Source organism: Buteo buteo, chromosome 8, assembly GCF_964188355.1.
Source record: "Buteo buteo chromosome 8, bButBut1.hap1.1, whole genome shotgun sequence".
Classification (NCBI taxonomy): Eukaryota; Metazoa; Chordata; class Aves; order Accipitriformes; family Accipitridae; genus Buteo; species Buteo buteo.
This window is the reverse complement of record NC_134178.1, coordinates 12,296,374-12,320,995: the sequence shown is the minus strand read 5'-3', so window position 1 is coordinate 12,320,995 and position 24,622 is coordinate 12,296,374. Positions and strand designations below refer to the sequence as shown.

The 24,622-nt window shown below is 42.7% G+C and overlaps 1 protein-coding gene across 1 annotated transcript in view; it reads left to right on the top strand.

Moving 5' to 3' along the window:
- Window positions 1-591: 591 nt before the first annotated feature.
- Window positions 592-24,622, top strand: part of ABCG1 (ATP binding cassette subfamily G member 1) — a 62,740-nt gene continuing 38,709 nt past the window's right edge. The window contains exons 1-2 of the mRNA XM_075033651.1: window positions 592-633; window positions 3,665-3,908. Of these exons, the coding sequence (XP_074889752.1) occupies window positions 592-633; window positions 3,665-3,908 (286 nt within the window). The remainder of the gene's footprint in view (window positions 634-3,664; window positions 3,909-24,622) is intronic.

Genomic DNA, 24,622 nt, shown 5'->3' with positions numbered 1-24,622 from the left:
TGGCGTGCGAGTCCCAGGGCCAGAAGAGCCATCTCGTCCTCACGTGAGCGGGATGGCACAAGGCGCAATTAGACGGCCCTTCGATTCCCCGTTTCCTCAGGGAACGCCATCCCGCGTCCCCTCCGGGAGCTCATTAGGAAGCCGGGCGGCGAGCTGTGCCAATTAAGAGCGTGGAGGCAAGGCTCGGCAGCCCTCCTCAGCGATGTCCCAGAGAGTGGTCTGTCTTCGGCCCCCAGGCCCCTGGAGAAGCGTCTGCCGGGTGTCTCCATAGAGGGGAAACCCACCCGCGGGACGGGCTGCTGCCCACGGCGGGGGTCACGCTGCCCACGCCTCCCCCGGCGGAGCGGCCCCCCGCGGGCTGGGGCCCCGCCGGCCCTTGCCAGCCCTGCGGCGGGGGCCGCGGGGGCGGGCGGGGGCCGTACCTGCCGCGGCGGGCCGGGGCGGAGGCGGCCCCAGCGCGGCTGGAGGCCGTTCCTTCCCTGCCCGCCTGCCTCCCGCAGCCAGTCCGGGCGGAGAGGCGGCACTCGAGGGCTCGGCGCGGCGCCGGCGGAGCGGGAGCCGCCGCCAGCAGCCGGGCGGGCAGCGGGGCACATGGCATGTCTGATGGCGGCTTTCTCCTTGGGCACCGCTTTGGTAAGGTTGCACCGTGCACCTCCCTGCCTCCCTCCGCGGGGCCGCGGCGAGCGGCGGGCGGGATGGGGCGGGCGAGGCGCGGGGCGGTGGGGGGACGGAGGGAGGGCTCCGCGGGGCGCCTTCCCGCGTTGCCTGAGGGAAAACCGGGGCCGGTCAGCGGGCCCGGGGCTGCGTCCCGCCGCGGGGTGGCAGGTACGGGGCGCGGGGCAGCCCCCGATCGGCGGCCGGGGTGTGCGAGGGGACGGCGGCGCATTGGCGGGGGCTTGACCGCTGGTTACCTCCGGGCTGTAGCTAAGACGGGGATTAGCGGCTGCTCCGAGCATGCTCCCTGCGCCGCTGCGCCCCGCCGTTTTTCCAAACAGATTTGCGGAGGGACCGTAACCTTTGCATAACACCCGGGGCGAGCGGCACATGGGCGGGAGCGGAGCGGAGCGGGGGGGGGGGACACGCAGAGGCTCGGCGGGGAGGCGGCTGGGGAAGGAGCGGGCAGAGCCTGAGGGACCGTCCTGCCGCTGTGTTTGCGGGTTTTGTTTGCTGCCGGGAAGCGGCCCAGCTCCTTGCGGGGGGGGGGGGGGGGATAAAACTGTGTGAGAAATAAAACTGTACGGAGCCGAGGAAGATCTGAGAACGTGTGCTCTTCATGCCTGGTGGGCAGGGGGTTTGGAACGGACACCAGTTTGACGTGCGCGGCTGTAGACACATCGGTATGTCGGTGGAGAAACGAACGGTCCGTTGGTGTTCGCGGATACACGAGGGGGGTTCAGGTGTGTTCGAGGAGCCGTTACGCGGGGCTCGCGTCAGTCTGTGGCTGTGGTAACCCCGGGAGTTGCCCACCTCTTGGCGAGCGAAGACCATCCCGCGACTGGGAGCCGTTTGTGCCGCCCCAGTCTCTCGGGGGAATCCTCGCCCGTAGCAGGGGGTCCCTGCAGGAGGTGGGTTTGGACCCAGGGCTGGCAGGACTCCGTCACCCTCTGCTGAAAACAGGCGTTTGGGTCCGCTGCGTGCTTGGAACGGTTTGTTTAATGTCTCAGCAACAAAAGTCTCTGGCTTTGTACTCACAGATGATTAAGTAGGCAGACACACGGACCTTGTCCAAAGGATTTCTTTTTTGTATTGATCTGAACTGGAGAAGCTCCGACTGTCACCTGAATACTCAAGGTGACCTACCTGCTCATTGAGAGTTAGTTTTCGGATATTCCCTCTGACGTGTGAAGGTGCTTAGTGGTTTCTCTGAACCAAACAGCTTATGAGTGCCACAGAAAACGTTGAGGAAAGAATATTGTTAACTCCTCTTATATTTTAGGGGGGAGGGAGGTTCCACTACTTTAATTGTTCAGTTCTAAGATGTTTCACATTACTTTTATTATGTTCAAATTACATACCATTACGATCAACTATTTAAGAAATTGGGAGTAAGTGTTACTGGATACCTGACCTCTGAGTAAGTTGAGAGCACAATTAAAATCTCTTTCGTGAGAAAATGTGGCAAGCAGAGCTGATTTTTACGTCTAGAATTGGGGCATATGCATGAAGAACATGAAGACGCTAGCTATATAGTGGTTATGTAGGACGATTTTTTAAGATATTTTTCATCAGTGGTTATGTAGGGCTGGTTTTTTAATGTTTTTCATCAACACTCATGACAAGTGACTGATCTGAGGAGCACTGCTTTTACAACATAAATGGGAAGACCAGTAACCATGACAGAAAGGCTGAAAATGGCACAGTGAAAAGGATGGAGTGTGACTTCTTAGTTGTATTGGAGGACAAGTAGGGGGAGACACTGGCATGACCTATAGCTCTCTGTTTGGGGGTGTTCAACAACTGATGTCTTGAAAAGTAGTGCAGCATGTACGCCTTCCAAGAGATACCTTTGGGGGCATGTAGATTGTTAGGTAGATGGGACAGCACATAAGCCAGCTACAGAAGTCTTTTCCAATACAGATCTACATTAAAAGTACTGATTTTTCTAATAGACAACTTTGCAGATGTTAGGCCCTGCTTATGACATACTCCAAACAACAGATGACAATGAACAGCCTCTGAACTGTTTAAAATTCTGTTTAGCTGAAGAAAATTCATGACTGTTTTACTTTTGGCCTTACACACAGCCTGTTGATATCAGTACAAGGTGCTCATGCAGGTAAAAGGAACGGAAAAAGTTCAGATTTTGTGTACATAATGAAAAAGAAGAGAAAGGCAGGTAGCAGGCCATTGTCATAGTCAGGAGAGGAGGGGAAAGAGATTCAGTCCAAATATTGCCAAGTGGAATTGCACTGAGTGCTATGACTGGCAAAGTGTAGTAGGAGGTATGGCTGTAAGCATAAAGCTTTGACCTTACAGTGTCAATGGTGCAGTACTGGATCTGGGTTTAATATGTTTATGTAGCTGATAAGATTTCCATTAGGGATCACTGCCAAGCAAGGAAAGTGTGCAAGGAATTTGGGTGGAAGGTGCTGTGATTTCCTAACGGGCCTCTAAGAAAGAAGTTGTACTGTTCCAGGTTGCAGAGTCCCTAGAACTATCAGTGCGGCAGCAACTAAGGCACAAAATAGTACATTTTAAAATTCACAGAAATATAACTTGTGCAGTTTCACGTTTACGGAAGTATATGCTGATCCAAAGGAATAAGAGCTAAGTGGAATCAGAGTAAATAGAACCAAATTCTTTGAGTGCATGAGAAACCAAATACAATGGGGACTGAACTTATAAATGTATTAATCTGGTGCAAGAGCTACTCTGTTCTGAAGATACTAGTTTGCTGTGTATATACCCTTTGAGGGGAAACTGGTGCTAAATGAACTGTCCTTTGTGTGCTGCAAGTCCAAGAGCTCTTTTATCTCTTCTGTCAAGACACTGGCAGAACAAACAAAAAATCGTTTTATTTTTTTCCCCTTTCCCCTTTCAGCACATTACTGTGCTGGATTCTTGTGTTATTTAAATAATAATTTTTCTGATGCAGGAGGTTTTGAAACGTGTTCCTAAACAAAAGTCTGTGAACTTTGTCCATTCTCCAACTTCCTTCCTCTAGAACGGCAGCAATTCTGCTTGTACCATGGCTGAGCCAAAGTCAGTGTGTGTTTCGGTGGATGAAGTGGTCTCAAATGGCACAGATAACCAAGATGTTCGACTGATGAATGGACATTTAAAAAAAGTGGACAATACTCTGACAGAAGCTCATCGTTTCTCCTACCTACCCCGCAGACCAGCTGTGAATATTGAGTTTAAAGAACTGTCATACTCTATCCAAGAAGGGCCGTGGTGGAGGAAGAAAGGTAAGGAAATCTTAATGTTTTGGCTAGCATACAAACATTATTGCCCATGTGGGTAGTCATGACAGGTGGAAAGAGTCTGTTGCAGATGGCGAAGCAAAGCGAGTAAAGGGAGCGGGTTTTCACAGTTGCTTTTTATTTGGCTTCTTGATAGACCCACTGCCACCCAGCTGACACCGGGGAGCTTTCCCAGAGCCTGATGCAGTGGGGTGTATGGCCCTTTGCACAGCAAGAAACTGTAGATACAGTAGTTCATACAACTGCTTATTTTTGCCTCCCAATTCTAAAGTATCTGAAGTAAATATAGTACTGCTGTGCTGCCAAATATCTGTCCTATGATCTTGCATGTCTACAATTTATTGTTGAGGTTGGTAGAGCATGCAGTAGCTTAAAGGTGGTGGGGGGGAAGAAGATGCTTTTTTTTACTTTTGCGATTGGCTGCTTTGTGAAATGGTTATTTTTTCAGTACTCTTTCAGAACAGCAAGCATCTCAGAATTTCAGAAGGCATTTGAAACCAGGATAAAAATTATTCTCTTAAAATGCTGTGTTTGGAAGTAAATGATGTGAGCTATAGGAGCGTCAGTCCATCCATATCTTGGTGTTCTATGATGGGTCTGTCTGAGCTTACCATTTCTTTTAACTGATTAAATCACTGCCTACTGCTAGGACTGAATCCTGAGGTTTAGTCAGACCAGAATGCTCTTTTGCTAGCTACTTTGCTAATAATACACAGCAAAGAGTTTACAGCCTACAACACAGGGTACACCAAAATTATACAGATATTGGATGCATCTCAAGGAAGTGAAGTGTTAACCACTTTCCTCTCACAATCCAGTTTCACTTATAACTGGCTCTGAGACAGTTCTTCTGGTGCTGATTTACTGATGGGAATGAAGAGGGCATATTCAGCTCTCTTCTTTATATGCTTTTGGTCTATTCCAGTTCTGAAAGGTGAGTGTAAGGTGGCTCTGTCCTTTTTCACCTCCTTTGCATTCGTTCCTTTTATACCTTCATCTGCTTTGTGTAGCCATGTGTTTCCTAGAGAGTTTTGGGTTTTTTTGTGTGTGTGTGACTAGTCATCTCTGAAAGGAAAACTAGATCGTGTGGTAAATTCCTGCTAGCAAAAAAAGTAAGCTAGAAAATACTGAAATCTTCAGGAGAATTTGTGTACTAAATGACATAGTTGCTCTTCCTCAAGGAATTCTCTCTTAGTAAGGTAAATAGGTATGGTTGTGTGCTTTAGTTCTTTTAAGAGATAAGCCCCTGCCAATGCACCACTCACCTGAGCCATACTTGGTATCTGCACTTGCTCTGAATCTATAAATGCACTGGCTTAAAGGTTCCACTTGAAATTGTTTCACAAAGTACATTGCTGCTGTCTGGAAATTGTGTCATTGTCACACCACCAAGGCTTTAATAGTCTAAAAATGTGTGGTATGAAAAACACTGGAGCTATGACTATGGAAATGCTACTGTGTGTGGACAGCCTGTACATACAGTTATTCATTTGCTGGAGGATGTGCAGACTTGAGGCTTTAATGGGTTTTTCAACATGAAAACTGTATGTACACAACACCTGCCTTCTTTTAATTATTTATTAAAATTGCATGTAGCCATACTGTCCATCGGAGAACAGCTTGATTTGGCAGCAACTTTTATACATGTAGAATTATTTTTTATCTTACCACAACAAATTCAAACATTGAAGTTTTTTCCCTCAGGAAATGGAACTATGCTGAAGTGTCTCATGTAAGATTTAGAAACTTGAGCTTTCTAACTGGATCTCATTGGCCAGAAATGATTGAGGGGTTCTATACCAAAAACCTCTGTCCACATTTGCTGACATGCCTGAGTGACTTGGCTTGAACAAAATGGCACATCCTGGCAAAATGGTCTGCTGCTGAAAAGGACCTATTGAGGTGTATAGCTCTAGGGCATGGCTATGACTGTGTCACTACACTTAGATTTGAAAGACGAGATTAAACTTTCCTGGCTATCCATGAGAAGGAGTTCAAATTCTCCCCTCCTCACCTGGTCTTGCACCATATGTCTTTCCTTGGACCACTAAGGACAGCCTTTGAGTGGCTGTGAGGCATGCCAGCAAGTCTTGGCATTCTTCTGCTAGCCAAGGATTTAAAACAGACTTGAAGGTGTACAGTTGATCCCAAGCTGACTATGAGCCAAAGTATACTCTCACTGCAAGTAAGGTAAACCTTTGGAGGACATGGCCAGATGGAGGCAAGTTGTTACCCTTCTCAACATTGGTGAGAGCACTACTGGAATACTGTATCCAGTTTTGGGCCCTCCAGATCAACAGAGATACTGGGCAGCTGGAAGAGGTCTGTCAGAGGGGTAAAATTTGGTCAGGGGACCGACGAAGAGACACTGAGGAAGCTGGGCTTGCTTGGTCTAGTGAAAGAGAAGCTGGGGGATGATCTCATTTTGGCGTAAGCAACCTAGAGGGCACTTACAAAGGCAGTGGAGCCAAACTTCTGTCAGTAGTGGCAGATGATATATAACAAGAGCCAGTGGCCACATATTGCAGTTTGGGTAGCTCATGGTGGACATTAGGAAGTGTCTGTTCACCAGGAGGTTGGTGCAGCACTGGGACAGGTCACCCAGAGATGGCTTGCTTTCTCCATGCCAGAGGGGTTTAGAAGACTTGGCTGGGCAGAGCCACAGCCTGCTTGATCTGTTGTTGGTGATCATCTTGCTTTGAGTAGAAGGCTGGACTAGGTGGTCTCCAGAGGTCTCTTCCTTCTATGATTAAGTGAATTGCTAGTCAGGTTATAGAAACCTTCTAGAAACAAACTTTCCTCCCAGCCATGTTCCCTACTCCAGGGACTGAGCCAATATATTGGTTTTAATAGAAGAGGTTTTCCTTCAGAGAAATAGAAAACCAAATTGCCTAGATCGTCTCAAAAGAAGGTAAGGACCAAACTATCAGATTCCTTGAAATGTTTTAGTGGTTCTGCAAGTAGAATTGTTTGTGTGTAATTTGGAATAACTCTGTTTAAAACCGATGGGCTTGTAGATGACTGCATTTCACGTAAAACTATTCTGAATACCTTTTACTGGTTTCTCCTCCATAGGAAACTGGGACTTTGCAGTGGGTTTTAATCTGTCTCTGCTCAACAGGAGGGCCATATTGTACCTCCAAACACTGGTGGTTGTTGTAGCTCTATACCCATTGTGGGTTCCCTGTGCTAAAATGATTTCTCATGCTGTGATGTGAAATGTTTAAATTCACTTTTTTATGAGAAAAGTAGCAGAAAACACACTCCTGAAAGTACAAAAAAAAAAAAGGGAATTGTGTCTTAGTTCACATTGTTCTTGGGTGCTGGTCATGGCAATAAGCGATAAGGGACGCTGTTATGAAAATGTGCCTTTTAAATTAATGGTGTTTCTATTCTGAAACAGAGCTTGGAAAAAATTCTGCTATTTCTACATCATTCTCCATGACTATAATGAATTACTTAAAACTTTCATGAGTGTTGGATCACAGAAGGAGAAATATAGTTTCCTTGCAAAGACAATTTGTGCCAGCCAGTTGGGAGAGGAATTCAGCTAAAGAGCAACAACAAAAAAATGTACTCTGTTCAGTAAAAATGGTATTGCAAAGTAGTGTTAAGGTTAGGCTCTAAACTAACAAAAGAAGGAATAATTAGTAATGCTGCCATTGTGTTCTGTACTTAGCTTTATTGTTCAGACAATGAAACTCATGGTATGTAACATCATTTACTTTTTATTAAAAGCACAAAGAAATGTGAATTTGCATTGCTTGTCAACAGAAAAGAAGCTAAATAAGCCATAGTAGAGTCCAAATTAGAATTTTTCATTGATTTGCGTCTTAGCCTTAAAGTGCCTAATTTATCTATTAAATCTCATTTTCTCTTTAAAAATGAGGAAGGGCATTTTCATTCTCAGATTTGTATGATAAATGCTGCTCTACTCATTTTAATGACGTTTTATTAGATTCATAGCAAAGATTGGTATGACTCTGGACCTGATTCATGGTGTAATTCCTCTTGAAGTCAGTGGTATTAACAGGGGAGGAATCTGGCAGGTGAGTCCTTGATCAAAGCACCTGTATCCGACCCATTCCCTTCAGCAGGAGTTCTCACCTATATGGGAATTTGTAAAAGGTTACTGAGGTAAAAGTTTCAGAAGGTCTCGTATGCCTTCGGCGTTTCCCTATAAAGCTTTTAGGGAGTTAGTCAACTGATAGAATCAACTTAGTTTAAATCTTAGTTTTGAAGGAAAGAGATTGATAAGTGACTTGATCCAGATCACGTGAGATTAAGGATCTTCCAGAACTGAAAATGTGTCTCAGTCTTTGAATCCAGCCTATCTTCAGGTATGTCCCAGGGGTCTCCTGCGGGTCAGCAAGGTTCAAGATTTGCTTAAGAAAGCTGCAGGACTCCTGGAGTAGAGACACTGTGTTGTAAGATTAAGATGAACTGGCAAAGGCAGAAGAAGGAAACATCATCACACAGAGAAATAATAGGGCCACTTAGTCCAAGAATGCCTTCTCCTTTCATTTAGGACAAGGAGCCAGCTGGCTTGGAGGGGAAGAGAAAGAGGAGTCCTGCATTAGGTCCAGTGTGGGCTCCTTAAATGTGGAAAAGCAAGATCTGCAGAGCTTCAGAACAGAATGTAACCAGAGTTTCACTGTCTTGTCACAAAGTCATTTATCTGAGGGTTGAGAAAGAGATCTGAAAGTGGATCTTACCTTGGCTTCTGAACTGTTTGTTTAAACTGCAGTTTGAAATGCAAACCACAGAGACATATTGTTTTTACCAGTTTATAGAAAAATTATAGATGTATAGGTTTTAATACTAGGACTGCCTGAAAACTGTTTGCAAGAGGATTTTGGAAAAAAGTTAGTGCCTTGGGTTACTGCCATTTTTGCTAAAAGCGCCATAAAGTAATCTGAAGAGAATGAGTGGTTTGGGGATAAAATTATGGACAGTCCCAAATATGAAAAGGGCATGAAAAGTACTTCGGAGCCTTCTGTCTTGGTCAAATTCATTCAGCTTTACTTTGAAAAGATGCTTGCATTCTATATACCCACCAAAGGACATTTGTTCTATTGTTTCTAGGTGGTTTTGTTATGATGTAGGATGGAAATGGAAATACTGTTCCTACATAGCTTGAGAGCATCCAGGAAGATACTGGCTTTCAAAACTCCACAACTCAGGGATTGCTTTTTTTTCCTCATACTTGTCAGTATTCATGGTTAATTAGGCAGCATTTTAGTTGGAAATTTCTCTGTTGTTATTTTTAGAACTGTAATGACTCATTTGTGCTGCGTTTGAGTGTAAGTTCTGGTAGGATTTGGTCTTTAGTAACCTCTGAGAGAACGGGCTCCAGCCGGTCAAAATGTGGCTGGGTATTTTTACGGAGTGGTTTAGTAGCAATACAGAAATTCATGCTCAGCAGAAAATGTGGTATTTCTGTTATTTTCAGTTTCTTCTAATGGCTCAGACCGTGTGGAAACAATCAGCCGGAGAGGTGCTGTCTTTTCTCACAATGTTGTTGCTTCGCAGCTTTGAGATTCAGCACATCAAACGGTAGGAGTGGAAGGAGAGAAGGACTGTGCTTATTCTGGCTGGCTCTGTTGTGTCCGATGGGGAAACACGGGGTCTTTGACAGGTTGCTTGATATTCATGAAATGTGAAAAGTGGCCGTGACAGTCTGTGGTAGTGTCATCAGAACAGCTAGATACCTACATTTCAGCTAGGAGGTCTGTATATTATGTTAATACTGATCTCTGCGTAAGATGGAAACATAACGCGCTGTCAGGTCGTCAGCAGAGATTTAAACAGGCTGGGTTTTGCCGATTTGCTTTGGTGCCCTGTTACAAATTAGTTCTGGTACGTGCGCTTGGACAGACCTGTTCCTTTTTATTTAGCTAGGCTTTTTTTGCTGCTTCCTCTCTGTGACTTCATTTCAAAGATTTCACACACACCCCCCCTCCGGAGATATCTGAAGACCCAAATGAAAAAGGGCAGGGGGGGGTGAGGAGGGGAGGATTTGCCCTAAATTATTCGCTAATCCTTGCTGGAGAAGAGGAAAAAAAAGCCAAGCCTGTCCTCATCCCCAGCAGGTGCACTGCGGTAGAGGTGCCGCATGCACGGTCTGGGTCTCGCCCGGCGCGGTTACTGGCGGGCAATGCACTGCAGTAACCCGGCGGTGATGCTCTCGCCCGCCGCCCGGGCCCTGGTTGGCTGCTCCAGGCGCTGTTGCTAAGATGGAAGGAAAAGATGCAGAACAGTAAAGAGCGAAACCCACTTTGCGAGAGAGGGTTTGGGTGTTTGGGGTTTGGTGTTTTTTTTTTTTTTCCTTTCTCTGACAGATGGGTGGTATTGTTTTCGTCCATTTTTTGCCTGCTTTGTCTGAGAGCGTGTTTTCATCTTGGAGAGCGGGATGTATGCAAATTAAGATCCATATGTTAGAAAGAATAAACAAGCTGGTTGAAATGAACTACAATGCTAGTAAAAAGCTGTTTAAGCAAATATTTTGTGGATTCTTTTTCAGTGACTTAAAATGTTAGCAAAATTAATGAAAATGAAACATGATTTTTAGCAGAGGATTTCTAAATGCATGTTTCAACCTTGATAAAATCTGTGCAGTTTTTCTTTTAACACTTAAGCTGTCTCAAGATGGTAAAAATATACTGAGTAGTCACTGTTACAGGAATAGTTCACAGTGTTTTATTAAGTGCTATATAACTCTTCCTAGCGTCCTCTTGCATAGGTTGTATAAACCAGAGGTTATTGGAGACAAGCCTTGGTCAGCCCCTTTGTCTGATCCTTCTACTGTTTCCCAGCTGAGTATGACCTTACTTCAGCATTACTTATTTTCCTCCATGCGGAACCCATTGTTATTGTTGTGGGTTTGTTTGGGTTTTTTTTATGTGGAGCTTTGTTTGGAAATGCGTCTGAGTTTGACTCAGTGGGTTTTGGTCACTGAGTCTTTGTGTGAGTAGAAAATCTTTTTCTTCTTTCTCTTTGCTGTATTGTTTATTAAAACTAAACATTACAATGACCTGACTGGTTTTCATTCTAGCTAATGTTTTAATACAGTAAATTTTATTAGTTGCTGTTGTGAAAACTTGTGGCTGAGAAAGGAAGTTTTAGAGAGATACCAGTTAAAACATTTCAGAGTTTATATGCCAGGGAAGTGGTGATGGCAGTGGTGATGATGAGTTGTCAGCAGTTTGAGCTATGGTCTCCGCTGTTTCCATCTCACAGTAAGCATGTCTTGGGGGCTGCTTGTAACTCACCCTGATAGCCCTCCACTACAACTTTCTGTACACTGAGTAGGATTTGATGAAATGCTTTGCTGTCCTCTGCCCATACGCAGTCATGTCTTGCTCAAGGTGTTGAGGAGATAGAAACAGCATGCACCATCCTATGGGTGTACTTTTTTCACATTTCAAGGTAGAATTTGGTCCATAGTCTGAAGATAAGTCTGAAGTCTGAAGGAAGATGAAGCAAGAGTCATTTTGCAATTTAATGTTTCAGACATCAGATGGTTGATCAGGGTTCTCCATAAAGGTAAAAGGAAAGAGAAATCACAAAAGTAACCAAGAATAGAAGATGGCTCAAGAGTAAAAATGCTGTTGGAGTCCATTTTTGCTGGTGTATTTACATGCCATTTTGGAAAGTGCCTTCTGGAAGCCCATGGGCTCTAAACTTACCTGATTACTAAGGCAGCTCTTTTGTTGTCAGGGGATTTAATATCTCAGAGTTCAGCTCTGTATTCTCTAAGAAATTAATTACTTCACGCTTCCCTGCAGCATTGTTCTTGTAGGTAAACTGGCTGGCTTTAGGAAGACAGAGTTCAGGGAACATGATACTACTCAAAATGTGGCAGACCCTCACAAGGAATACTCAACTGCATTATAATTTAGAACTGTACCTGTTAAACTGGTGGCTACTTTTGTCCTCTATTAGAAAACAGTGTTTGGTCTTACTATTAAAAAGAACATCTCAAGACTTAGTCCAAACAATACGCAAGGAGAATCCCAGCAAAATTTACATGGTAGTTTATCACATGGGAATGAACTGATTTGGATTTAAAATTAAAGCATTGCAAACTGAAGGGTGAGTGTTCGGTCTCAAGATGAAAGTCCCTGAGGCAAAACCTAAATGCCAAAAATGCCATGCATTATCCCCAGAACCTCTGTGACTTGCATACTCTTGAGGTGTGTAAGGATCTATGTCTAACATAAGACTGAGGTTTTGACAAAAATAAGCTGGGAGTTTAGGTCAGCTTGCCATTATATGAAGTCAGAGAAGGCCCACCTGGCCCGGTGTCCCTTCTCTGACAGCAGGTAGAGCTGAATGCTTGGGGAAGAGTTCAAGTGCAGGCAAGTGTGTAGTAGTGTTTCTTTGTGTTCTCACAGCTTGCAGCTCAGGTTTCCTGAACTAGGTGTAATATCTTTGTGTTTACTAGCTCTTGATAGATTTTTCTTTTGTAAAATCATTCACTTGCTCTCTGAACCTAAGCGGGCTTTTGGTGTCACCTCACTATTTGCATCCTTTTTCAAACCATGCAGGAGGAAGGTGAACAGCACATAGCCCAGTAAAGATTCCCTGAGACTCAGGGGTAAGCTTTCATCATTGATTGACCACTGACTTCTACGCTTTTGTTTCCTGTTGCTTTATCTGCTTTCTCATTTATTTGAGAACTGGCCATCTACCTTCTTGTCAGATTCATTTATTTAAGAACTTTAATAAAAGACCTTGCTGAAACATGACATCCATGTAAGATGACAAAATGGCCCTCTTTTTTTAGGTATTACTTCCAAAAGACATCACATGCATTTTATATTACCAAATCTTGTATCAGAGACTTCTGCACAAGATCTGTCTTTTTTCTCTATCAAAGGCATTGGGACAGTAAGAAGCTGAGATGTTAGTGGTTCAGATTAGCTGCCTACTGTGCCGGCTTTGAACCTAGAAGCTAGCAATTTTTAACACCATTGGTACAGAGGACAGCAAAACCACCAGCCCTTACTTAGACTGTGGAAAATTTAGTTCTCTAGTATGAGGATAATTTACAAGCACAGCTTTAGTGCCTAGCACTGACAGAGTCCTCCTCATCAAGCCCAGGACCAAACTGTAGGAGGCATCTTCTTCTTGATATCAAAGCCTGTGGTAATTAGGAAATTGAAAGACTGAGGATCCCCAAATCCATCCAAATGTATTCACTTTTTCACAAACTTTCAAATACATGGAAAGTAGTTATGGTATAATAAAAGATGTATGGAAGAATTACTGCCCTTTTCAACCAATTCTTTAATTTATTCATCCCCATAACAACATATTAAGTATGGTGGAAAAGAGTCACAGCACATACATAGAGGACCAAGCAATTCTGGTTGTTTTCAGTAACTATTTGAATCTCAATAGCTTGCTACAAGTAGATGTTCTTTTGTATTTCATTTGTTCCTGAAATAATTATCAGGAAGCCTGTTGAAATATCCCATTGGTGATGATTCAGATATTTGAAAATGGCTCCTTTGTGAATTATGTGCCTTAGTGCAGATGTTTGAGTTTAATTTGGCCTTTGGATACTTCATCTCTTAGAAAAGATTTTAGAATGAATATTTGACACAGAATGTAAGTGGTAGTATAAAATACAGAAGGACTAGTGCTGTGTAAGTGTCTCTGGAATGAGGACAAAATAATTCTGTCTAGGAAATGGTGTGGCTGGAGATGCATGCTGCTGTATGTCTTGAGTCACCCTGTGGGAACCTTTGTAACTGCGTTTCCCGATTGGACTTCCTTGTCGCTGTTAAGCTTGTGTTCTCATTTACAGTTCATTTAGACTTTGCTGATATCAGGGGGAGAAACAGATGCACTCTGAAGACTTAATTCTCTTCAGAGAGGATAGGGATGAAGCCGTCCAAATTCTTATCAGAAGTATGTGGAATTACATAATAGTTAAACTGAGTTAACTGCTTGTTTGTTTGTTCATTTTTTGTTATGTATCTGTTCCAAAGAAAAATAAATGGCAGAGACCTTGGCATTACAAGATAATTTACCATCTGCCTCTCATTTAGTATCTACAGCCTACATCTTTTGTGTAAGAATCATATTTCTTTCTGCTTTGCATGTTTAGAATAATAACAAATGTTTTTTATAATTGCAGTACATCTACAGGATAGAGGAGAAGGTGGAACATGCAATGGTCAGGTTCCAGGGTAAATGAGAATGAAACCTCTGCTCTGTCTCTTGCGGAGGGTAGGCTTTTATGCCAGACAAGAGAAGAAAGGAATTTCAAATGAAGTGATGCACTTAGTTAATATGAAATTTGAAGAAAAAAAAAATCTGAAGGTTTTAATATGCTTGTTAAGCAACAGAGTTAAGTTCTGCCCTGTTGCATCTGTTTTGTGCTTGTGGAAGCAGACAAATGGATGAGGTTGCACTGACAGAGCATGTCTAGTATCATTTTTTTAGTCATGATCCAGCTATTACCTCAAGTGGTTCAGAAATTAAACACTCTCATAGCACCAGCATGACAGGGCTAGAATTGGTAAATGAGTACACAATTAAGGGGATCGAAGGTAAATATTTGTTATTAGAGGAAGGGCAGTTATTTTTTTGGGTCAAAAAGCCACAAACTTCAGCCAGCTTATTGAATATGAATATTGAGGCCTGACCATCTAAAATAACTATTTGAGGCTCATAAAGCTGAAGCCTGTGCATGGCTGTCTGGGACTGAGTTCCTTTTCCTTCTCCACTCAGAGAGGTGAAGGTCATATGCTGCCACCAGAGAAATGTGAGTATCAGAAAGACAAGGACAAATGTGGAGGGGTCAATCTCTGCACAGTCAGCCATGAAAAATTACTCTCTTGGGTTTTGGTTTTGACCCTAAGTCTTGGAGAATTAATTGAAGGAGAATTTGCCCCAGAGGAGCAAATTGACAGTAAATAAATATTAAGCGTGCAAATGCTGGATCAGAGACCTTTCTGAAAACCAGTTGGGTCAGATCTGTTTTGTAATCAGAACTGTGAGTTCCTCACAAGAAGTTTGCAGGAGTTTTTAATTGTGGTGACTGTAAAACAAGACCATTGGCAGTAGCCAAATTTGTTGGAGCTTCAGGACCCGAGGGGATTCCTCCTGCTGCAGCCCAATTGGTATGTAGCAGCCTCAGTTCTGTATTTATGGGTCCATTTAGTAACAAGGCAGGGCATCTCCAAGAGGGAGATGCACACATCTATATATGCAGTACACTCAGCCAGCCATACAGACCAGCACAAGGACAAAAGTGCCTTTACAGCACCCACCTAAACACAGACGGCACTTGTGCAGACCTCACCTACACTGATGGCTCACTGCTGTTCCTCCTCGCTGGCTCCTTGTGGGTTTTACAAGCACACAAGCCAGGTCTCTCCACCCATGGGTTTTGGACACTCTGTCAATCCAGTCCCTGGCCCAGAATCTGGTCTCCTCTGTTTGTTGGTACCTGGACCCACAAGCCCTGAGGTCTGCAACCTCTCACTCCAGCAGCTGATGCACAAACTTCTGCTACTCGCTGGTGAGTCCATCGTGATATTTGCTAGTGTTCATGCACACTGGCTCACAGTAGAGAGTGTATTCACACAGTAGATAGTTGGAAATAGTGTTTAGCAGGAGTACAGGTTGGACTGCAGTGATCAGGGACAGGGCTTGATCAGACAGGTGTACTGGCCAGCTGCCTGTTCACATGCGTCTGGCCCCTTTAATCCCCTTTTCCATATATTTTCTTACACTTGTTCCTCCTCATTCTGATCCATCCCTTTCCCTGCCTTTGGTAATTCCCCTAAACATCCTGTGATAAGTATTTCTCACTCTCAGTAATTCCCATAGCCACCCCATGCTGGTTTTATGCCATCCCAAACTTCTGTTCCCCTTGCATGACATGGTAAGTCCTATTCCCCAGCAGGCCATTGCCCCCTCTCACTTGCATGGCATTCCAGGGAGAGAGTTTCCTTGTTGACACATCTTGGTGGGCTTTTCTCCAGGAACAGTGGTCGTGTCCTTTTCCTTTGAGCATCTTCAGAGTGGCCGATTGCAGGGGCTGCATTTGCACTGGGTAGTTAGTAGGACTGGTCCTCTGAGCCTTGACTCGGTCCCTGTGCTCAGTGTGACTGGCCTTTTATCACGTAACTGAGCAAAGACCATTTTTTAGACCTTCTTGGCTGCTTTGTTTTTTTCTAAGCTTTCTATTTAAAAATAAATGAAATCATGTGGCTGGCCAGTCACTTGTTTAAGCCCATGGGATGTTTCCTTGTGATGTAAATCATCATTGAAGTGGAACTTACACTGGCATGTGTTTACCCTCACATGTGAAAGTTTCAGGAGAGTTGTGAGTAACTGCAAATAGGGAATCAAGTTGCTGCCACTTGTGATTATAATAAATCAGGTTATTCTGTCTTAAAGGCTGAGTTATGACTGTATGTGCGAGTTGCTATATGAAAAACAGTCAGAGGAGCTTGACAGACATTCATGAAGAAGGTTGACTGTTTGATTTCTTGTCCAGGAGAAGGACAATGTACACCTCAAGGAGAAGTACCTGAAGTAGTCACAAGTCCATGAACTCTGGGATTACTTAAGACTAGGTGTTCATAGAGAATGATTGTGTCTTGTCCAGTAATAGTATGACAACTGGGAACACCAAAAGAAAGATGAAACTTCAGAATATGAATAGTAACACTTAACATACTTACTCTTTAGCCTCCAAACAGAACTATTAGCATCAGTCTCCTGAATCCCATGTACTCTAAATATGCCATGTACACATTATAAAACCAACCAAATAAATCAAAATAAAGCAGGCCTTTCCATACAGGGCACAGCTGTGGCATTTTAACATTCAGCATTTGATTCGTATTGACAGGCAGTAAAAATAAACTCCCCAAGCAAAGTGAGTTGGGGCAAAAAGTGACACATTCTGCAATAAATAAAACTAACTTGGAAGCCAAGCCAACCTACAACTCATCTCAGATGTTCATACTATATAGCTTTAAAAGTACAGGGCCAAATGAACCTTGAAATCACCACAGTGGCATAATGGATGTAGTTTACCGGAGGAACAGGTTATTGACAGTCTGCCAGGAGTGTTGTCTTACGATAGAACATTTTGGACCACATTCATCCCTGATAGAAATTAACTGAAATGAATAAAGCTTGCTGAAGGAAGAGTATGGCCTAATACCTAAAAGACACTTTTTCACTCATTAGTATGGTTTACTGCTAAAACTGCATTCTAAAAAATACAGAAGCTAATGCAGTTCATGTGAAATGTCAGTGTTGAATGTCAACCAGTAGGCTGTTTGGGCCAAACTAGACTTTTGACTACCAGGGTAATAAAGCAAAGGCCTTCTTTTTCCCACTCCTTCCCATCACCCACAGTTTTAACCTAAGAAAAGTTGTCCTGACTTGGATTCCAACTCCTGTCCAGATAGATACTCAGCATTACAAATGAGAGTGCAAGGCATGTTTATATGGTGGTGGAAGTGTGTCAGCAGACATCATCCAATATAGGCATGTCTCAGAGCATCAGAGGTCTCCCCTTCAGAGTGCAAAGAGTAATGTATTGCTTCTTACCAAGACTTCTAAATTTTCTTTTTAGTAATCTGTGAGTATCTTGTATGTGCATTGTCTTTATATATATAGATAAATACGTTCAATATAATGTATATATAGATATCTTTAATATATTTAGATATGTGTAAGTATGAGTATATATACACATACATATTATTTCTGTTTTCATATACCTGTGTGTATATATACACTCAGGTATATTTATTTATGTACAAAAACTGGCTGTGTATCACTATAACAAGTATTTTGAAGAGAAAATTTTTATGGAGGTGTGTATTCCTCCTCCTTTGTAGTGACAAGATGATACAATTATAGAAAAGCAGTAACAACCCGATCTTCTTTAAAATGAAAAGCAAAAGAATATCGGTTGCTTAGAAGTAGTTCAAGTCTGTTGCTACTGGATTAACAGCATAAAAAGCTAAAATAGCAGGAAAAATGACTGTAAAATGGAAGCTGGTTTATCCACCCGAATGCCAGTGGTGTAAAGAATGGTATAAAGAAAAGACAGCATTTTGCTGATGCTTTTCAATAGGGACTTATTGCATTACATAAATTGAGTAATTTTCTGCTCTTGGTCATTTTTCTCATAATCAGATTGCTTGTGCTTTGTTCTTGTTTTCTCTAGAAGCTGTAAGAAAGAATCGGTTGGAGCTCTTGTGGGTATCAGTGGTGGGTTCAGTTCATACATGTTTGGGGAATTTTGCCTGTCTATAACTGCCAGCCAGCATCATTGTCTGAATTTCCTTCTTTATTAGCTGAGCATTATTGCAACTCGCTTTCCTGTTGGGTGTAAAAGAGAGTAGGCTTACATGCCAGATAAATGTGTGCTACTTCTGTTTGTTTCAATAGTGGTTTGCTGGTGACAGAAAACTGGAAGGAGTGTGTATCTTGGGGTGCAGAAGGAAAATACCAACACTTTATGTGAACTAATGGGAACATGTGCTTCAATTTGCAAAAGCCACTGAGAGAGTGGTGCAAAGAATGGGAATATGGTAGAGATGTTCTTCTGGCTGATTTTCTTGGAGGCTAGAAATGTCCTTTGACTGCACTGGGGAAGGCAAATAGTACCCAAGATCCGCAGATGGAGGGCACTTCCCAGAAACAGCTCTGTGCACACAGTGGAGGTCCATGTTCCCTTGTAGCTGCATTTGCCTTCCCTGAGCACCTCTGATGTGGGGAAGGGAAAGGGCTGGTGAGGATATTGTCTGGTTGTGGTTAGCCTCGAGAGGATCCACACTGTGTACCTCTTACACCTGACATACCTCAGAGGTGGGAGCAGGAGTGCTTCTTCACAAGGATGAGGGTAGTGGGATAGGGGTGGCAACAGCTGCGTTGTTGTCATCGTCTTTTTTTGCTAGCCACCCTGGCACTAATACACCTCAGGATTTGTGTGAATTACCCAGTGCATTTTAAAAGATTGTCTCTCCTGTTTCTTCTTCTCCAGCTCCCCTAATTATCCACACTTGTAGTCATTCTGTGCAAGTGCTGACACTAAAACACATAGGAAGAAGTGACTCCAAATGCTTCCAGGGTGTTTACAACTGTACACAAGGAAAGGAGATTGAAGATACAGTCAAGATTAACCTCTCCTTTTGTATCGCAGTATCATTATCTAATTAGATCAGAAGCAAAGCCCTGTGGCTTAGTCAGTATTAGAGCGTAGGCACCCATTTCAGGAGGAAGCCTTTGAGAAGAACAATCTTCAGCCGTCCACCTACACCATTTTCTTTGCGGCTTTGTAAGATGGAAAAAGTAACAGATGTAAACCTCCCCAAAGGCAGTTGCATGTTCTCCTTACACGCATTGCCTTTAAAGAGGCTTCTGCACCCCAAATCACTGACTCTTGGCCGATCCCCATGGGTGACCCTTGTCTTCACTGCCCCTGGGCTGCCGGGGCAGAGACAGAACAGCTCAACTGCAGTTCAGTGGGTCAGACCCTGATGAGAGGGTCTGCTGGTTTTGAATCACCCATGCTATTTTATTACAGGCACAAGTAGCCTTTATCAGGGAATTGGAGCTGTGATTCAGATAAGCTGGATGGAGAGGGAATAGGAGGGAGTGGGGAATTCTTCCCAGTTGCCAGAAAAGGTCTTTTACCTGAACAAGGACTCTTGTCACCCAGTAGTTGCTCTGCCTTACTGCAGAAAATGGCCAAGATAGTTTAAATATATGGAGATACTGCAGCTGGGGCTGTTGCTACACAGTTCATAGTCCCATTCTTGGGGTTTATATACGTTGGGACTCATGCCTCATTCTCTGATTTTCATTCTGCATCAGTTCTGAAATGACTTTCTGGTTTAGGTTCAGCAAATATTGCTCTAGAAGAGCATGTCTTGTGCAGTTTCCCCAAGCATTCTTCTAACCTAACAGATGGTGGGATTTTTGTGGGCAAAGCCAAACTGTGGGTTTGATTAAGTTTTGAATTTACCACTCTGTGTGAAACTAATCCTGGTTTGACCTTTGCTTTACTGGCATATAAGGGTCTTGGAGCAGTGCTTTGGGTTCCCGTGGGAAAACATACTATAGCAAACCCTTTCATTGCATTGGAACAATTTATTAACAGCAAATAAATGGAGTGTGGGAGAGAAGGATAGAGTAGATCAGATTCTGTCCCTGCTCCAAGATCTTGATCTTAATATTTGATGTCAGTTGACTAAGAACATGGGACCATGAGTCTGACCAGGGCATGTGGAAGCTACTGTGCTAACTGCCCTGGTTTCGACACTAACAGTAATATCAACTGTAAAATACACAAGAACTCTTAAAAATACTACAAATACAGAAGTGGAAACTCATCTGTTGGGGGCAGATAGCAGAGCTTAAAAGCTCAGGTCTTCATTGGAAGTAGAGTGGTGACTCAGTTTTAACATGTACATACAGAAATTTTTAAAAATGGTAATATTTTGAAAATGTTGTGATTTGTTGACAGAGCAATGTTCTGTACTTGTGCCATTACCCGGATTGTTGCAGCCCCTATCAGCATAATGTAATCTCACCTGTTGGTACAAAGACAAAAAAGACACAGGTGGTACATTCACCACTTGCACATAATGATCAAAAGCATTTGGCTAGCACTGGACTGAAAACTAGCAATATTAGAGATGTGCTTATTTTTCCATTTGCACACAGGCTACAACTTTCATGACTTTCCCTTGTTCTGTCACATACATTTAGAAAAAATTGCATGAAGACTTTGAACTTCTGCATCTCCTGTGTGGCACTGAATGCACTGTCTGTAGAAGGACTGTCTGTAGCCCGGCAGACTGCAATTGCTTTATTACTGTGTGTAATGAAGCTGCTCATCTTACAATGAGATTTTAAATTACACTTAGGTATATCAGATATTTTTAAAAACATGGATTGCATGAGCGGTTATACCTAATAGATAGTAGACCATGTTTTTCCTTTGGCATCTCATAGCAGTGAGACAGGCTTGACAGTTGGATTCATCTGAGTCCCTGTAGGTTTCTACTGTGTAAGAGGCTGTGTCCAAGCTAGACAACAGCCTAGGCTCTCTTCATAGACCAAAGAGTTCACTGACAGTCAATGGATCATTTCATACAAAATAAGCAGAACAAATGACTCTCCACATTTACTAGGAGGAATAGCTGTAGTGGGGTGGCCCCAGCCAGCATCTGAGCACCCACACAGCCGCTCTCTCAGTGTCCCCCCCTGGAATAGGGGAGAGAGTCAGAAGAGCAAAAGCTGAAAACTTGTGGATCAAGATCAGTTTAATAAGGGAAGCAAAGCTGTGTACACAAGCAAAGTGAAATAAGGAGTTTATCACTGCTGCCTGTGAGCAGGCAGATGTTTAGCCCCTTTCTGAAAAGCAGGGCCTCAGCACATTGAAGGGTCACTTGGGAAGACAGATGCTGTAACCTCATATGTCCCCCCTTCCTTCCCCTTTCCCCCAGCTTTTATTGCTGAGCACAATGTTGTGTGGTGTGGGATATCACTTTGATCAGCTGTCCTGGCTGTGTCTCCTCCCAGCTTCTTGCGCAACTCAGTGTGCTCCAAAAAAAGAAAGCCTTGACTTCGTGCAAGTGCTGCCCAGCAATAGCCAAAAGATAGTGCGTTATCAATACAGTTTTAGACACAAATCCAAAACACAGCACCATAGGTGCTGCTCTGAAGAAAATTAACGCTATCCCAGCCAGACCTAGGAGAATAGCTCACATGCAAATATTTGCATTGTAGATGTTTGCAGCTGGTTAAAATAAACACCATCTTGAGATTTTGAGTTCCTGATATATCAGTATTCCTACATGGAAGATTTCTACCTTCCAGTCTTTGAATTTTGCAATATTGCTGTGTGTCTAGATTGTCATGAATCCCTGCTCTTGATCCCTTAGACTGTGTCAGCTACTGCAATAGCATAAACCTGTGCTGCTGTATTGATTTTAGTGGTGCTGTGTTGTTTTACAGGAACTGAGTCTGGAGAGTGCCTGTGGTTTTTAGGATCAAAGCATGTGTTTTGAGGTGACATGGTTATTTTTCTAACTATGTCTCTTCATTATTTCATTTAAAGTATTTGTGAGGAAAACCATTTAAACAGCCAGGACTCCTTTTTCTTTCCTGTGTGTACTGGTGTGTTCATAGGTAACATAGATAAATGACTTACAGAAGTATGTTAAGGATAGGTAGACCAGTCGTGTAGAAGTCATACAGTAAGAGAATAAAGAAACCTCAAGAAACAAGTCAAGTTTCATTTTTTGGTAATGTATCCAACCGGCATTTTTTTGAAATGTCATTGTTAGTTTAGTTGGTGGTCAGGAAAAAGTGGAAACATGTTGTCTTGACTTTGGAAAACATGTATTTTGGAATATGGTTTACAGGGACACCTAATTAGGAGGATGTGAGAAGACTAACACTCTTTATGTGAGTCTCTCTTACTAGTGATACATATGAGTCTTCAGGCCACTCACATAGCTAATTTCTTTTGATGGACTTCCTATTTGTCAGGAAGCAACTGCTTTCACTACCAAATTTTTCCTGTCCCAATAGACTAGTTGGATCAGTCAACATCCAGCTTAAGTCTGTCCATAGCTTACCCCTTGCCTTTTCATTGAACAATTGAATAACCTTATTGTAAAGAAGGACAAAAAAGTCAAAAGAAGTTACAGGTGTTGCTGGGAAATGAACCAATGAAGAGATAAAAGAGTAAGTGAAAGGACTGTTAACACAGAGGGTCTCCTGATGAGCCTGTAATGAAAACCCCTCTGGAAATCATCAAATCCTCTTTTTGTTGGAAAATGGTAGTGCATCAGAGTAGAAACGTGTTGTTTCTTCACTATATTTTCTGACTACATTTTCATGGAGATTTCTTAGGTCAAGAACTTTCTAGTTAGGAAGAGAGAAAACCCAGTTGCGCTGATGGCCAGGGCACTTGACAATGTAAGAGACCCAAGCTGGAGTTCTTGATCGGACTCAAGGACCTAGACTTCGTTCACCCTCATCTCAGTGTGTTCCACTGGCCTCTGGACTGACTTGTTACTGGTTTGTAAAAAACAAACCCCAAAAATCTACCACCAAACCTCAAAGTTTAATTTTCTCTCTGCTTCCGAATAAGAACAAAATAGAAACTTGAGGTGGAAATCATGCTTTTGTGAAATGAGTTATTGTTGCCCAACTTGCTTTACTAATCATTTTGTAGATAATTTAAAAAAGACAGGATTTCCAAAATGCGGAACGATTCTGATGCCTTATTTTAGCATGTCGTAAAATTATGAACTAAAGTTCATTAGTCTTTTTTTTAAAACTTCAAATAATTTTAATGTGTACATTGGAATTTTTTTAGTATGTGAAATAAAAGTTAATCAATTTGATGATATTTACACTGCAATCTAAGTGCATCTGTCAAATGATTATTTCTGTTTTGTGTGTGAAATGTCAAAGAATTTTCCTCTTGAAAACTGTCATCTTTACATTGGACATATTATTGATAAAACATTTAGTTGCTTAGGATATATAGTTAGCAGCAAGAGTCAAGCTTTGTTTGTGCTACTCTGTAAGCTTCAGCTAATCCATAACATAAAATGTAGGTCAGCTGGAGCTTTTTAAAACAGATGGAAATTTAGTAGTTTATGGTAGTTCAGTGGATGTATGTCCCCACAAGGCTGCCAACTTCTCCAGTTCCGAATTCCGAAAAAAAGCAGAAATCAGACTGCTGAAAGGCGTTCATTCTAACTCATTTTTATTCCAGAAGCAGCAAGGCCCTGTACAGTGGGTTTTGTTTGTAACATATTCAGCACTGACATGCTACTGAAGATGATAATTAGTTCAGTGGTGTTTAGAGGATTTTATATTTAGTTTGCTGACAACGAAAAGTATTTTAATTTGGGCAACTTCATTAGTGTAAATATTCAAGAAGAGAGATAAAAACACAGTTGTTCTAAGTGAAATGCAAGAACTGGAGGTAGTCCAGTGTTTATTTCTGCACACACTTCAGGTTTTCCTTTATTTTTACATTCAGGATCATAGGTTATATCTGTTACTAGATCAGTGCTAGAATAAAGTAAATATGTTATCCTCTGTTTCTATTTCATGAAAGTCTTGAGAGTGTTGAGGAGAAATGGGCAGAATCAGTATGGCCATTTCTGAAAATAAAAGTCTCCCAGGACACATGCTCTGGCCATCCATATGGCCAGCCACCTGGATGTCCCACTGCTGTAGGAGCTTCTTCAGCCTCAGTGGTTCTTCTGAATGTGACTCCTGTTCTCATTCACTGAACTTTTCTAGTTTTGGAGGCCAATCACTGAAGTTTCTATCCATGTGTCTGCTCCTGGGTGTATATAGTAGAATTAAAGACTCAATGCGTGAATTTAAAATTTACTTTTTAAAACACCTCTGATATTTGCTTCTGAATGTGTTTCAAAGGGTCCTCCTGGCTCCAAGTGTTCCTCAGCCTGCTTGTGGGAGGGAATGGGATGGGAGCAGTGGGAATGTGAGGAGGTGGACGTGCTTCTTGCAATTTGCAGTGCAGAATTGGTTTGAGAGAGTGGGAGGAGGCAGGAGAAGGATGTGCAGGAGTTGTTTGGAAGGTCGGATGGCCGAGGTTCTCGGCGATTGCTTGTTCTACAGAGAAAGTTCCTGCCATAAACTGTCATCACTAG